Raw genomic sequence first — 16,675 nt, forward strand, 5'->3', positions numbered from 1 at the left:
CTTGTACCAGACTGTCGAGAATCGTAAACAGTGGATGTCGTAAGATGTCGAGTGGCTATCAGTAATCCCATTCATCGCAAGTGTCGTTCCCCTTGGTTTAAGCGAGTCTCCAAAGTCGATACGGTGCAACAGAAGAGAACGGCGAGAACTCGGAAGTACAGATGTTCAAGGGTCGTGCACGCCATCGAGCGTCGATGCGGGTATACGGTGGATTACAGTGACCATCCATGGGGCCACGTGAATGACTCGGGTCCTTTTCATAGAAGAATGGCTTTTCCGTGTCGCTGAATTCAGTGGCCGGCGCGGCACAATCGCAACGTACTACTTGGTCCTCGGCTCGTGAACGACAACGAGGATCAGCGGCGAATGTCCGAATATAGGAGAGAATGCGAGGAAGAAGAAGAAAGTCCCAAATGTCCTCGTAGACTCAAGGGCAAGTATTCCGTTACCAGAAGGAGGCACCTGATTCCGCGTCTTGCTCGATTTTAAAAGGTTCATGAAGTTGGTCACGATCGAAGCGTATTCCTCGAATTCTTCCGTCTCAACTTCGACAGTTTCCTTTGCTTCTTCTTCTTTTTCCTCTTCTTTTTGCTCTTCTTTTCTTCCTCCCTTTTCTTTTTATTTCTCTTTCTCTTCTGCTTTTCTTCCCTGCCTTTACGCTTTTATCCAACTCTCTCCTCCTCAACTTTCTCCTCTTCCTCTTTCAACGAGCTTTCTGACTTACTTTCTTTCTCTCAAAGTGCAGTACCCACTGCTGCAGCGATATCACTTTCCGATAAAAGTCAAGCCGTATGCCACCCCGAAAAGAGCTAAAGGCTCTACTATTACACAACGCGGAGATAGAGAAAGCGCTACTCCGCACAGCCGCATCGTCGATTTGACGATGTGGGGTGAACCGTTATGCACGACGATCGTCGAAACTTCGGTACCTACGTGAATTTTATTACCAATTGTCACACCAGTGGATATAGCCGTTGGTTTAATGCGGCGAGCGGAACGTTTCTTTACCACTTTGGTTTATATTTCTCAGCAAAACGGTAGGTCAACTGTGAAACTAATTCGTCGAGAGAAGATTACTTTTTAGTTTTCGTCCCTAAAAACTACGATATTTATTGTAAAAGAAAGTGTTTTCAAAAAAGAAATTTCTTTTATTAAAGTATATTTATTAAGGAAGAAATAAAAAAATTTCGTTTACATGATATGACGTTAATACAATTATTATATTAACATTCTCTTTTTCATCTCCGTATTTTGCTTATTCATTTGGTAGTATACAGAAAGTTTCTTTGCCTCTGCAAAGTTTTATTACAATAATTATTACATCTATTTAATTAACAAAATTAGTAAGGTATGTTTAAAAGCCGAGATCAAAAAATAACGAACTCGTTGAGATTCATATAAATGCGTGGAAAGACGATGCTAATTTTAATGAAAGTTAATTAAGTTAAAACAACTTGCAATTTAATATCTATGACAGTAAAAGTTCTTACGTCAGCAATACGCGAGTAACGATGACGTACATGATTTTAGTCTCGATATAACAGATGCGGGCAAGTTTGATCGACCAATGTACAGTAGTGGCGGACAGCTTTAATTGTCTGGCTTTCGGTAGATGTGTAGGAACTTAATCAAGCAACAGTAGGTACATGTTGCGACATCGTAACAATGAATCGTTCAATGATGATGACAACTTGAACTCGCGTCAGGATCTGATTCCATTCGACTCCGTCGAGCGAGTAGATTATCCGGCATTAAGATGTTCGAATATTCTGGTAATCCTTTTGTAATCATCCAAAATACATGATTCTGTTCAATGGGTCTATAGTAATACGACGTAATGCGATCATTAGGAAAAGCGAGCGGCTTTGACGTTTCCGACTTACGGACAAGAGACAGCCGGGAAAAGACGTAATTGACTCGAAAAAGATGTACATGAACTCTCGACTTGAGAAAGACGACAGAGAATAGAAGGAAAGCGGAGAAGGAATAAAAGGCAGCACACACAGGCGTGGATCCTCGAATCGGCTGACTTACGCGATCCCTTTGCTTTTAACTCGGAGAAAGGAAAAAAGAAGAGAAGAAAGAAAAGGATGGGACATAAGAGAGGGGGGGAGAGAGAGAGAGAGAGAGAGAGAGAGAGAGAGAGAGAGAGAGAGAGAGAGAGAGAGAGCCGGCCTTGCGAGCTCGAAGGCGGAAGGAAAAGAACCCCGGAGGTGGCGGGTTATTGGAGAGAAAGCAGAGAGAACGGGGCCCGGGTACTATCTCGGAAAATTATGTCAGTCCTATCTCAAGCTGAAAGCAGAGACGAGGATGAGAGAACGAGATATGAAATAACTGGAATAAAAGGGAGAGTGAAATCTCGTGCTCGAACGGGACACCGAAGGAATAGAAATATTACTATTGGGATAAACTCTGTCCCGCATTCAGTTTCCTTATACCATCTTTCTTTGGTGTATCTTATCGGTGTACCACCTCGTTTTTCCACCCTTTGGCGCATAGCTCCTGTGAAGATTAATCGTTGATGCGCGATAAAAATTTTGTATGAAAACTGCTTTCGACCGAAAACTCCCGGCGGCCCCGCGTGACGGAAATAATTACACGATATCGGAAAATGTTTGCGCCCAGTCGGGGGAGGATTTTGCTCAGCTATATATCCAACAGATTATAAAAATTTTCCATCGGTACTTGACCGCGCGTCCGCATTGTTCTCGGTTGTGTTTACGGCCACGGTAAATACAGTAAGACCAAGAATAAAGTCCCATCTATGCGATTATGAGCCATCCGCTTACGTTTACTTCCTTCGCCTCTTTTCCCCGATGCAATATCCGTAAATTTAATTTTTTTTTTCTCCTGGTGTATCCACGTTGTCGGATCGACAACATGGCGGAACGATTCCAGAAGAATCGATGTTAACTCGAAACTCTCGTTCGCCGGCTGGAAAAACGGAAGTAAAAACAAAGAACTCGGGGCATAATCTTGTTTTGTTACGGAGCCAATACAAAACAATTCTAGCATCTAGCAAATAAACGCGGCAAAGTACTTGATCACGAGTTTCAAACGATATTACACGCTATGTCGCTAAACGAGATTGAGTGCAATTCATTAAAAGTAAAAATTATATAATCCATTTTTTATTATATTAGATATTAAAAGAATCGTTCATTAGTAAAATATATTTACTGATGTAATTTACACACAACTCGTTATGGAAAATGTTAAACAACTTCTAATTGCTGATTAATTAAGCATGAAAAAATTAAATAATTGTAATAAGTTAAAGTGAGTGTAAGTCAAATATAACGTCGCTATAATCGCAGTTTTACATGAAAACAATTAGAACGAGCATTTTTATTGAGCTACTTGTGTTACGTTCCTTCTATACCTACTCTAATTAGAATCAATCAATCCATCATATTTCGAGGCAAACAAGCTTCGTTATAAGTTTAAGTTTCGCGAAGAAAAATTTTCTTGTGGATTAATTTATGATTAAGGATTAACTTTCGCTGAGAGCTTGCATTTGGAGTAAAGTTGGAAATTCTTCTCTTTGTTTTTGAAGTAATATTCGCGTTTCTTGTCGAGAGAAAGAGGATATCGAAGTTTATACGGTTATATTACATCCCCCTAGCTAATATTGAATACGTCCCCAAGCAGCTTGCTTGATAACCCGCACTCGAGGCAGAGAGAAGAGAGAATCCATTCGACCATCGTTCCTTCGAGATTAGGAGGAGTTTGCGGAGACTTCGAGGAAGATCTGTTTGGTCAAGGACGATCGGGCTATTACCAAAGTCGCGCTCGTCTGAGTTACGATCGCTAAAGCTTACACAAACCCCAGTCCAGCTATTGCGGCTATTCAGAAATCGCAAGATGCCTTTCTGTACAAACGTCTTAAGTCCACATCTGTGAAAATCGAGTGAAAGCCCCTTCCCGATAAGGTGCTTGGCAAAAGAGCCACGAGATAGAATATCACATAAAATTAAATCGATCCATCACTGACACGTTATACGTGGAACGGCTAGCAAAAAAATCCTTACTCGATCCATATTCATTTATAGCCGTCAGGCTATTTGCTAGACCGATAGTACTAATCTGAACCTATTTAACTCTATTCGATGCCATTTGGCTTGATTCTCGAACGTGAAAAATTTGGTATAAGTAGATGAGTGAGATCTGGATAGAAAATGAGCTCATGCGAGATTATCCGAAACGTGGTTTCCAAGTTTCAAACGGCAGACCGCGATATCGATTCGATGAGCAAATGGGCGTTCAGCGCGTTCGTCGACGAGTAGAATGCGATCAAAATTTCAAAGGGGACGAAGGGAGAGAGGAACGAGAGGCGAGCTCGAATAAAGATACGAAAGATCCGAGAACCGCTGACGTATAACGCACCATAACTATTATCTCTTTTCTCTCCACGAAAGAAAACTTGGCACTCGGCTGATCCTCCGAAGTATCCGGCGAGTTAGCGGATAGAAAGAGGGGGAGGAGGTGTTGGATCGAGGACGCTTTGGACGGGGTGGGCGGCGGGTAGGAAAGCTCTAAGATTACTGAATGGGCTTCGCCCGCGCTGGTGGCTGCGCTCTCGGGGTCGTGGCTTTATTAACACGTCTTACACGGTAACGGGATCTCGTGCACGTTAAGAGGTAGGTATATGGAAGCAACCGGCAGCTGTTGCTAACGCAATTTCCCTCCCCCCCCCCCCCTCAATATAAATCCTCTGGACTCGCGATATTGAATCAAACGATATAGCGGGTGGCTTTATCCGGTCATGGCATCATGCGCGCGCGCACACGAGCATGCTCTTTCTAGACGTCCGCCATAGCGACTCCCGACTAACTAGATCCTTGATTCGGTCGGTCGACCGGATAGAGCAGATACGGATATAGGACGGATCGACCGGAATAAGTCGCCGCGACTTTGTACGATCGCGAGAGAATAAGAAAGACAGGGGGATGGGTGAGATATGGTGGATGGGTAAAGGACCGAAAGGAAGCTTTCTCTCTCCCCTTGCTTTCTCTCGTTGCGCGCTACAGTAAGGATGGCACATCCATTAAGCGAAGACCAGAAGCAAGTAAAAGGATTTCAAGGTGGAGGGACTAGCCAAGCTTACGCGATAATTGCGACGGGAGCAATGAACGATGCCGTTTACGATTCCCCGGTACTTATCGATCGATCGATCGACTAATTAGTGTGAAAGAAAAACGGGAACGAACACGGATAAATTCAAGAAGGATGAATCTTGCTAGCAATTACTTTTTCACGACTGTTAGCTATGAGCTCTTCAGCGTTAGTTACGTTACCATCGGAACAACTTGCGATGCCCTTGTATTTTATATCGGTGCGATTCTTCGAGGAGCTAGAACGCGGAGGAAAACGCGATCAGTCATGGATTAGTTTGTCGGATCGGAATGACATGAAAGATCTCTGAAACAGCATAGAGGCACGTTCGGCTGAAGAGCAGGCAAAGGTGATTGCATGGACAGCGAAAGAGAACCAAGTCCGAAAACTTGGACCAAGGAAAAAAAGGAAGAGTGGAATAGACGAGATGGAGAGAGACCGAATCGAGACGAGAGAGGTGAACTTTTCTTCCCTGTCTTCTTGCGAGCATGATCTGGTCCAGAAAGCAACGGAACGCCCATTACGCTGCGGACGAACGAGCTCCTGTGATCGGAGATGAGCCGAGAAACGGGGTGAAATCGCATGGCGAAGAGGGGTATGGGATGCGGGGACACAGAGGGAATCGATGAACGAGGGGAGAAAATCGAAAAACTAAACCTTTCCGTAGGAGATTGGGCAATGGTACGTCTCGATCAGGGCGATGGTTTCGAGATGCGATTTTCTCGCGCATAGAGTTGCTGATTGCGAAGGTGCAACATCAGAACGTCGGCACACAGCTACGTAGACACACTATACATTTTCCGATTTGGCTGCGGGAATAAAAAGACAATTCGCTCCACGGGATCCGTAGACCCGCCCGACGAATGGTTCCTGAGCGAGATAGAAATATCGCCGGGGACAATTTATTACTTCCCTCTCGCTGGGTCTCGTTACAAGGGACCGCCGTAATCTTACGTCGTGCATTATCGGAAGTGTGTTACTTTCTTCGCGATTAACTCTGCATTATTTACGGCGACGTGAGACGAGAATCTTGCAAGGGCGAGTAAACATCACTGTAAATATCTTTTATAAAATAATATATAGGTGCCATGCACTTGCCTTTCTACCGAGGCTCTCTTTTGCGTCACATATTATTTATTCCGAATACTTCGTGCGTAATAATTCTGACATGAGTTCGGAAAGTCTTTACAGCCTTCGATTATCCGTCGTGTGGGACGGCGAGCAACGCGGTGGCCGCTTTAAAGCGGCTCAAGGCTATTCCTCATACCTGCATAAACGCCGACGTTATATAGAGAGATTATTTCCGATCGTGCGATAGTTTCACGATCGAAGGAATTGCAACACGGCACATGATCGGTTTCGACGCAAACACATCCTCCGATACGTGGCCTGTTTCATGGCCGATGAGGCGCGCAATAGCAAGTGCGCGTGCACGTGATACGTGTTCGCGGAAGCCTCGATTGCAAGAGAAAACGTAATTTTTGTTAACGGACTTTATACATCTACAGTGAAAATTTATTTCAAACTAAAAAAAAAATCATATCTTTTTAGCGAACAATCGATTATATTTGATGCGACAGACATCGTGAAGATTAATTTGCTTGCTAAAACATACTTAAAATTATTCCGAAAAAAACGCATGAATGCTATCACTGCTATTTTTCGACAAGGATTAAATGTTTCGTTCGTAAAATTCAGGTGTTATATTGATGACAATTAGGCACCGGTGCAAGTTCGTGTCTCATACCAAAAGGTAAACTCCACCTTTGTACATCGATTCCAGTGATCGTTACAGCTTGCACACACAGTAAATCTCTCGACTATTATTAGGCTCCACCCTGCAAACTTGGTTCTCTGCTCCTTTGCCGCGACTCGAACCAGTTAGCTACTACGTTTGCTGTTCCACCGAACAATCCAAGGGTATTGGCAACATCTGGCGGTACTTATCGTTCGACAGGAACGTCAACTCGAAGAAGGTAGAGGGCCTGGTCTTAGAGCGCATGTACGCGGGGATGACATTTAGGAGCTTGTGTAACAAGGACTAAACCTGCCATTCAAATTGTCAGGAAGTAGAACTAAGGGCGGGTTCCATTAGTTTGTGTAAAATAGATCCAAATGAATGAGAATTTTCAGACTTTAAAGATCTCCAATGAATTAAATATGTACGTCACCAAAAGGTATTTACAATAAAAATAATCTCGTATGAAATATATTCAGGCGCAATTTAAAAGTATGTGAAAATATTGTATTTATTCTTAAATTTCTTCTTAAATTGTAATTTTATAGGTTCATGTATAAATTTCAAATTGGAATGTCGATTGTTATTCTTTTTTACGATTTTTTTTATATAGATTAATAAAAAGAAAGACTCATATTCTAACAAAGGCAAAAAGTGCCTTTCTGACTTGCAAATAACAAGTTTTCCATTCCCTTTGTTCCCCTATGTTTCTTTATCGGTACATAGACAGGTTAACGCGGCACAATATGTGAGCTTAAATCCATTTTGGTCTATATATTTCGACAGGAATATTAATTTACGGTCACAGAAGTGACGTCAAAGAGCGCACGAATCTTCAAAGCTTTCACTATAATAACCATCACGACGAATTTTCCTTTTTCGTGTAGCACAGCATATGCACGTTATATAATAAAAGTCTTGTAATAGTTAGTAATATTAATCTCAGTTTATCACCTTGATGAAACGTTTCGAAAAAGTTCAAATATTTGCAAAAATTGTCTAGAGTTTCATATTCAAAAAGTGCTAAGAAAAAAAGTGAATGAAAATAAAATAGATATTATTGAGAGTAAACGAGATAATAGATGTAACGAAAGATCGATCGTACAAATCGTCACAATTGTTCGTCGATGCGAACATAGTGCAGCGTTGGCAAAAGCGATTGTTTCATATTTTCCAAAACACGAAAAAATCAGGCGATACCGGTTAAGCGCTATACCCGGTATATAAAATACATACGAATTTCGGAGTACATAACGTTCATATGTGCAATGAGTAATGGCAGGCGTCTATCATTGGACGCGTGTGTCTGACACGGGCCGTGTGTAGCGTGTCCTGACTACTGGCTGCGCAGAAACAATTTTCTTCGTGGGGTAACGAGCACAGCGAGGAAGGGTACGAGAGAGAGAGAGAGAGAGAGAGAGAGAGAGAGAGACTGGTCGAACAGGAAGGAGAAGAACCGATGTGTAGAGAGAGACCAGTGAAATGCGGCGAAAGTTGAAACAAATATCGAATTTATCGGCTCACGGTCGAAGGAAGTGGAGAACGGAAAGGAAGGTCAGACGCCAAAGGGGAGCGAATTCTGGCGTGAGTTACGAGCAGAAAGGGGATCGGTTAGAAGGGGAGGAAGTCGAGGACGACGACGACGACGACGACGACGACGACGACGACGATGACGACGACGACGACGACGACGACGGCAACGTTCGTTCTTGGGTCGTGTTTGAATTACGAGCTCCGGTAGTCCAGACTAGAAATGGAAGCCGCCGAATGGCGGGAATGACATAAAACCAGTGACGGCGTTGAAATTTGCGCTCCTTCTATTCCAATCCTTCTCTCTTTCTTGTCGTTCGATTCTCTCGTTGGCTTCTTCCCTTTTGCTCCATTCTCGCGCGATGTCTTCTACGTTGTTCTCATCTACCGTTTGAACGATTGACTTCGATAGAATCGCTTGCAGAAGCGCGATGCATGCATCTCCAATTTTCAGTTCCTAAAAAAAAGTCAACCGAAGAGGTCTCGTTTTTACGATGACGTTCCGCCATCACGAACAGTTTTTCGCTCGACGCGTTTTCCGATTGACATTCCTGGTTCAAATGTACGAACATGAAATGCTGGATTCATCTTTCCACCAAGCTGAGAGATATTTCATAATTGACTCTCACTTTGAACTGATTCACTGATCACAAAAGCGTGACTAACATAACTATCAAAATATTAAAATAACTTTTTTTCGCTTTTCCAATTTACGAAAAAAAAAAATGTATACGTTTCTCGATTTTTAATCGATAAAATTAAAAATGTTGAATATTATTGATTTAGCAATAAAAAAATAAAAATTTTTGGAAACCGCACTAACTGAATTTACATTTTATATAAATTTATAATAGTCCTTTCTCAGAATTTAAATAAAGTGCCAGAGAATAAAAAATGTATTTACATTGATACGTCGTCGCTTTTTACATAAATCATACTTTCTATACAATATTGTTCGTTTTATATATAAATCTGTAACTGTATCTATAATCTGGTTAAAATTTTTACAATTTTACAACATGAAACCCAAAGAGGGAATTTTTTTATACATAGACCGATTTCCCTCATTGAAACGGAACATTCTGCCCTTTATCGATAACATCCGGACTACAATTTACAAATTAATGCATCGCCTCGTTAAAAACGAGCTTTTAAACGAGAAAAAGGAGAGCTCTTGTTTCTATGGCACTTTTCCGGAAAGTGTCTCGGCGGAGGTACTCTTTTGTCGTTCCGACGCTTGTTTGCCGCTCTTTATATTTACAGCTTTTATTTACATCCTTCTGGCATCGAGATTTAAACCCGGAATGGCGCGACGATGATCATTCTCGCGACTTCGAAACGGATAATGCACAAATCGCTGCTCGATATAATACATTAAGCCGGGATCAGTGGACCCGCGCAAAATATCTCCGGAAAGATATGGCACGCGAAGTATGACGAATATCCGTCGCGAAGGGCTCGAAAAACATTCCAGCCGGCAGGTCGGTAATCGACTTCGTGCGCGCAAACACCGTGCGTCCTTTATACTTTAAGCCCCGTAGCGTATGCCGGCCGGTGGTGTTTCGAAACCAATTTGCATGAGGTCGTTTGAGAAATTGAGCCCCGCTCGCATCGCCACGCAAAATGCATGGGCAGTCGCGACTTCGAAAATCAACGCGCTAAAAAACGGACAGATTTATTATCTAATCGGATAACGGCAAACTGTATGGGCTGACGATCACTTAAATCCGATCATCATTAATCCGCGCGTTTTTGATTGATTGCCTGAAACTTCCTTGAAAACGAAACGAAATTAAATTATTAATAATCTAGTTAAGAGAGAGTTGTTATATATAACCGATTCTCTCTCTCTCTCTCTCTCTCACTCTCATAATAGCTGACACTGCTGAAACTTTAGTATCGGAACATAATATATGGATGCCGTTGTGGTTCTTGAACCATGTTGCACGAATATCCACTAATAACTAACTTCGGACACACTTTGTGTGGTCCGTGCTGGTATAGCCAATATATTATATTATCGTCTTATAAGCCATCACCCAAAAGCCATGGTCTCTCACAACATTTATGCAACTTAAATTCTCCTTGCGCATAGAAAGTCATTATTATTATTATTATTATTATTATTATTATTATTATCATTAATATTATTATTATTGTTATTATTATTCATCGAGAGATTAAATTTTTTTTATTGTCACTATCAGCAATATACTTTTCTTTCTCTTTCTACATCTATTTAAAAATTACGAAATGCGTTATCTCGCGATATCATTTACGTATGATTGTGTTGCATGCAAAGTGCTCATATAATGGTGACAGAGATTTAATTTCGTGGGAGTTGTTTCGCGCGTTTTCCTGTAACGTTATCCGAAAACTCCAACTAGAGTTTGAGTTTTCTGGACATTTCGTGCGGCACGTATTCTACGCGAATTAAATGGGTCACCTGGAGTAAAAAAACTCTTGAACCCGTTCCCTTTTTACGTACCCTCTTTTCTTTCTCTCCTCTATGCGCTCTCGGCAAACATTGTTACCTATTACGGGAGTTAGCATCACCGGTACGTTTCTGCTACCGTAATAAATTAATTCCGTGGAGGCGTGAGCACGGTCCGTTCCGGAGTGAAAAAAAAAATCTTTGGACTGTTGAGACCGGGCCACGTTGAGAGTAATCGTGGCTGAGGGCGTTAAAAATGAGTAAAAGAACGTGTCAGATTCGTCTTTTAGTCGACATTTCTGCGCTAATGTCATATTCGCTTTGCATAAATCGACGCGATATTCTGTTTAAAGGTAATAACGTGTAAAATAGGGAAATCTATTTATCTATTGTATAATATATCATAGCGAGTAAATAACGGATATCATATATCGGTTTCAATATTTGAAGTTTTGATTGCTCAATTCGAAAATAAAATATTAATAATTTTCATGATACATATATTATTATTCTTGTTATACAAATATACACAGTGCATGTGAATTTAAAAAAAATGTAGAAATAAATGTTAGGATTAATTATGCAATATTCTATATACGACATATTTATTATAACATAATATCCTCTCGATAAAGCTTGTTCCTCAAAAAGTGTCTATCATCACAATGTGTCAACGTAATATTAATGTAAAATAATAAAGTTACGCCATAAATTACGTTAATGGCCGGCGATAGCCGCTAATTATATTGTAACTTAGTAGCGTAATGGACGGGCTAGCCAGATTACGGAGCCTGGTAGGTAGGTAAGTTGCCTCATATGGGTAGACGCGGGTCAGACATAATCTCGTACAAGCGCTTTAAAAAGCAGATAAACGTGGGAGCGTTTCATTCTTCTTGCATTCTATCTCTACTTCCTTGCCCGCCTTGGCTCACTGCCGTTATTAATCGTAGGGACGGGGATTACCGCTGGCTGTGCTAATACCAGCAACCAGAAACGACGCTGCTGATGGAGGCGGAAATGGAACGATCGCGGCCGAGACATTCTCGTAGCTAGGACGTTTACTACGCCTCGCCGGCACAGCCCTCGAAAGGGTAATCCACTGTCGAAAATACGATCTCGTGCGCCTAGCACGTTATTCCACGTCCGCGGAAATCGTGTTCCTGGGGGGTTGTAACTAACGACCGTTCGTGGGCGCAACGAGCGATTCTGTCGCTGGACGGTTTTGTACACGTAGTATCCGCACAAATTAAATCGTCCAAATTAAGCTACGTAAGAGCGTCATTGTTAAGACATCAAATACATACAGTATGCTCTTACAGTTGCCGGAAATGTGTTATGCTTACCATTCCCATTTGCGCGTTCTAAAATTTAATGTCGATGAAAAGAAACAAACAATCTTATTAAGAAATAATTCCGAGCTGTTGATAAAGTTGCAGTAATAATCGAAACAATTATCGCTTTTATACTCGAATAATCGTAACTGTTACTTAAACAATGACTTTATACGACTTTGTAGTCATTCCAACAACTTAATACATTTAATTGAAAATTTTGAACAGTATTTAAAGGGAACAGCACTGAGAGCGTTTAGTGATTTCTCGCTTGGTTTCGAATCGCAATCAACGAACTTCCGTAAATCAAAGCGACGTTTAAATGAAACAATATTCCTAGAAAGAGATGACTTTATTTAATATCTTATTTTTCAAATCGTCTATTACTGGGATAGATTGAGTACAACGACAGAATTGCTTCGTAGCAAAGATAATCCACTGAAAAATATGCCAATGGGTTGTTTCGAAAAAGGGCGGATCGGATAAATCCACGTACAACGTGCTTTTAGTCTCGGCATTTGGATCTCGTCGAGCCCTTCGCGAATAATTCACCTTGATGTGCGGAAAGAGCGGCCGCAATCAAGGCAATAATGCGGTCGTGCTGCAAAAATGCTGCTGAAACCGTGACGATTCACGCTACAGAAAACATCGTTACGTTGATTGTAATTGCATTCCGTTACAACCAAATGAATTGACCAAATGAAATCGATTTGCTGCGGCAAAAATTAGTGATACGAAATCATTTTCATGATTCCATGCGGGTCGGCTTCAAAGAGTAGAGATAATAGGATAGGATTGGCTTTGATAGCTTCGCTACCATTGCCAATTGCGGTAACATTCGCTATTACTGGTTGATACGTTTTTACTGTCTTTCGTTAGGCTTTTTAGACGCTTTAAAAAAATAACGATGCAGAAGAAAAATGAATCCAGAAAACACGAAATCTAATTAGTTACATGTAATTGAACGCATCGCGATAAATAAATTGTCTTTCCCGGATAACACGAAGTCGTGATGATACGTAAAAAAATATCTTGTTTTGACATTATTATTAAAAATTGACTTAAATATAAAAATGTATTTAAAACATAAACACACAATAAATGTTATTCTATTACTTCTCTAATACTAATTGACAATTGCATTGCTACAACTAAAATATACAAGACAAGGAGTCCGAACAAAACGTATGTAAATAACGTAGTTAATGTGAGAAAGTAAACATGAATAAAGAGCTGCAATTAAAACTTCCCAATTATATTTCTGAATTCATAAAATTACGGGAATAAGCACATTGAGACACTTTCATTAAATACGCCGAGTTCTATCGTAGACATCGAAAAGTAAGTCTACTAAGTTGCTTTTATTATTCGATGTGAACATCATTTTTACAAGATTTAAATAATTCAATAATAAAATCAAATGTTACGACAAAAAAATAACAACAAAGAAGACTTTAATGCGGACAGTCGACGCGATCAGACGTGTAAATTCGCTCAATACACTGAGCGTATTGGAAAGATTAAAAATTTTCATTTCTTCTCTGCAACTTGACTATTCTATCGTAATAAGATATACTTAACTTTAAACTCTCTAATAACAGCCTATTAAAAAGTTGCAACTTGTCAGCGATTGCTTATTTTTAATAACTCGCGAATATGAAAGTCAGTATTAAATCAACAAATTTGTCGACAACTTTCCATCATCTACTTGATTTTCATAAATATCGAACTCTTTACTCGATACTGCAACGTTAGCATGACTGCAGTATAACGCGCAAAGTGCAACGAAGTCTCGCAATCGTACTTTAACATGACGAGTATTCGTAGTGTCCGGCGTTCTAAAAGCAAATGCATATAACGCGTAGTAAAAACAGATTGAAGTGTAATTGGGGGACCAGGACTCGAGTATCAAAAACGCACGGGATGGTAAAACGCATGATAAAACGTACAAGATGGAAATGGCAGAGTGCGGATATCATGAGATAAAAATACGATACGGCGCGTAACGCGGGGCGCGAGAAACGCATATCCGGCATGTAGTAGCGTATCGATTCGTTTGCACAAAAGTGAGTGTGAATGTGAAAATGCCCCGCCCATCTTTATCGTTATTGCCGACCTTAAATAGGTGCAATTCTACGATCTTTTGTTCCCCCGCTTTTTATTTCGACGCGTATCGCGAGTACTTTAAGTGTAAGTTATCTCGATTCCGGTTATCTTTCGACAAAGGACTTTTCTTTCTCAGGAAGGGTGGACAAAGGCATTTATAATGCACACGCAGATATGTAGACCGTGCATATCTCAGTGGATAATTCACAAACTTCCGGAATACTCGCTGCGTACTTTTACATCTCCGGAACCGCCGGAGCCTTCTCTTATCTTACAAAATCCTTCGACGCAAGCGCAGCGCGTGTCGTAAAGTTACACCAACGTCGTATGATTCGTCGACATAAAGCATTTCCGTCGGAATTATATGTCCGCCGCGAGAAGCTTCATTTTTAACACCTTAACTCCGTTGCGTCGTAAACGACGTTGCTAAAAGAGCTTTAACTGTGAAACAGCGAGTGCCATACGGTACGTTGTACATTATATTGTCATGTATGAATAAGTACTTAGTAACGGTGACAAAATACCCCAATTCTTTAACAGCTCCGAAAACATTCGGTAAGATAAAGAAAGTTAAATTCTAAATAAGTTAAGTCTCTATGAATAGGACACTAGAAGCTGAATTAAATGTATTTTTAGCTAAACACATTACAGTATGAAAGTGCATTATTTCATATGTATTATTTTATTTACCGCAGGTAACATTATTATCCTTTATTTTCGCTACAACCGCAAAGATAAAGAATCATCCGGACTTCTCTCTGTCTCTCTTTCTCTAAGGATGCAAGTGAAACAATATGAATTCCGCAAGCTGCCGCAGAAGCCACTTAGCGATTTATTTTTTCCAAGGATGCGCGCGTTGCGAGCGTAAGGGGAGGTGAGTCGGTTTTATGTACAATATTTTTCAACCCCAAACTGCATCGCGAAACAACGTATAACACAGCAGAGTCGGACTTTTCGCACGAGTTTGGTCGTATCACCCACCGCGGACAAAGACACATAGGCATCAGGTTTCAAACGATCGCACAAGGCCAGAAGGTTTTCACCCTCACGGACAAAAAGGTGGCTAAAAGCATATTCCTGTCGTCCTTGGCTTTACGTGGCCACCGATGGCTTTCCTCGCTTATATTTTTATGGCCCGGAGGTACGAGCGGCACCCCCGCGGCATCTATTCTTTCCTCTGCCGACCTTTGGCCTCTACATGAGCGAGCGCGGATGTAGACACTCGCACGAGTCTCTCTTTATGTACGCACCACCGCGCCAAGGCCGTATACGAAGCGGCAATAAACTTGTCGGTTTATGTGAGAACAGTTCTAAAGTTGAAAGAAGCTGCGTCTTGTAACCAGCGATGTAGTCGTCGCGCGACTTTCACGGATGACCGAGCTTACGAGGAACCTGACCGCATTTACAAGTATGAATCTGTCTTGGCTAAGTCGGTGATGGCACATCAAAGTTTTTTTCCTATTCTGAAACTTCTCTCTTTTTTAACAAAAACAATTACTATATCGAGCTGCATTATTTTTTTGCACAAATGAAACAAAAAAAACCTATTTATCAGGGTTTTTTTCTCTATAATTAGCTCAATATAATTATAATTTAATAACCTATAACATTTTGATAGAAAAAAAGAGAAAGAAAAAAAAAGACAGTACGATCTGTGTGCGATGTATCTGTATGCGTGTGTATCTGTATATTTACATATTATTTTGTATTGTATTAGATTTTTCAAATAATATAATGTTATTGCAGTAAATTGTATGCTTTTATCATATATTTACTTTGCATTTCCTTCAAATAAATAAAAATCTATACGTTTTCTTCCGTGTGACAGCTTCTAGAAAACAATATTTACGTATACATTGCTCTGGCCTTTACCTCAATTGTGTGTCCACTTCACTGGAGCGGAACTAATTCGGAGGATGAGAAGGTTGATCGGGATAAAATTATTATGGTCGTTGCAAAGCTATGACTATAATACGCGAAGGAAGGTCGCGGTTATGAAAGCTGCAATGTATTTTTGTACAACCCTGTCTGTTCCCTCGTTAAAACATACACTTGGCCGTAACTAAGGGCAGGGTTATATCTCCACCTACGGGTATGACGATCATAGTCGTGCCAGTAAATGGCACCCTCAGTTACGTAGAACTGCCTCTGTCCAAGCCGCAACAGCTGGCCGGAGTCCGCAGGATAAACCTTTCAAGATTCTCACAATTTACCCATTTTCTTTCGCACTCCGCACACTACGGTTTCTTCCCTTTATTACCGTTTCACGGTTTATGCGGTCCTACCACCGAAAACGCCTCACTAAACCCAAGCACGAACCTTTCATCTTCTTTCGTAATAAAAAGAGATCGACGAGAGGTCTTAGTAAGGTACATCACGATTGTTGTAGAGAAAAGAGAATTTTTTCTCATTATATATAGA

General features: G+C 40.8%; 2 protein-coding genes across 7 annotated transcripts in view; one reads left to right on the forward strand and one right to left on the reverse strand.

Moving 5' to 3' along the window:
- LOC105149352 (adenosine receptor A3) overlaps window positions 1–16,675 on the forward strand; it is a 457,094-nt gene that overhangs the window by 405,175 nt on the left and 35,244 nt on the right. Inside the window, exon 9 of one of the 2 annotated variants that reach the window (XR_015547608.1) lies at window positions 1–22. Coding sequence is in view for 1 of the 2 variants with exons in the window: in XM_087414058.1 (XP_087270184.1) it covers window positions 1–43 (43 nt within the window). In the remaining variant the exon portion in view is untranslated. The other variant, XM_087414058.1, reaches the window with a different exon arrangement.
- The window catches only part of GluRIB (Glutamate receptor IB), a 226,289-nt gene that overhangs the window by 119,875 nt on the left and 89,739 nt on the right, over window positions 1–16,675 (reverse strand). The window lies entirely within an intron of this gene.

Source organism: Acromyrmex echinatior, chromosome 15 (genome assembly GCF_024713525.1).
Source record: "Acromyrmex echinatior isolate Ae372 chromosome 15, ASM2471352v2, whole genome shotgun sequence".
NCBI lineage: Eukaryota > Metazoa > Arthropoda > Insecta > Hymenoptera > Formicidae > Acromyrmex > Acromyrmex echinatior.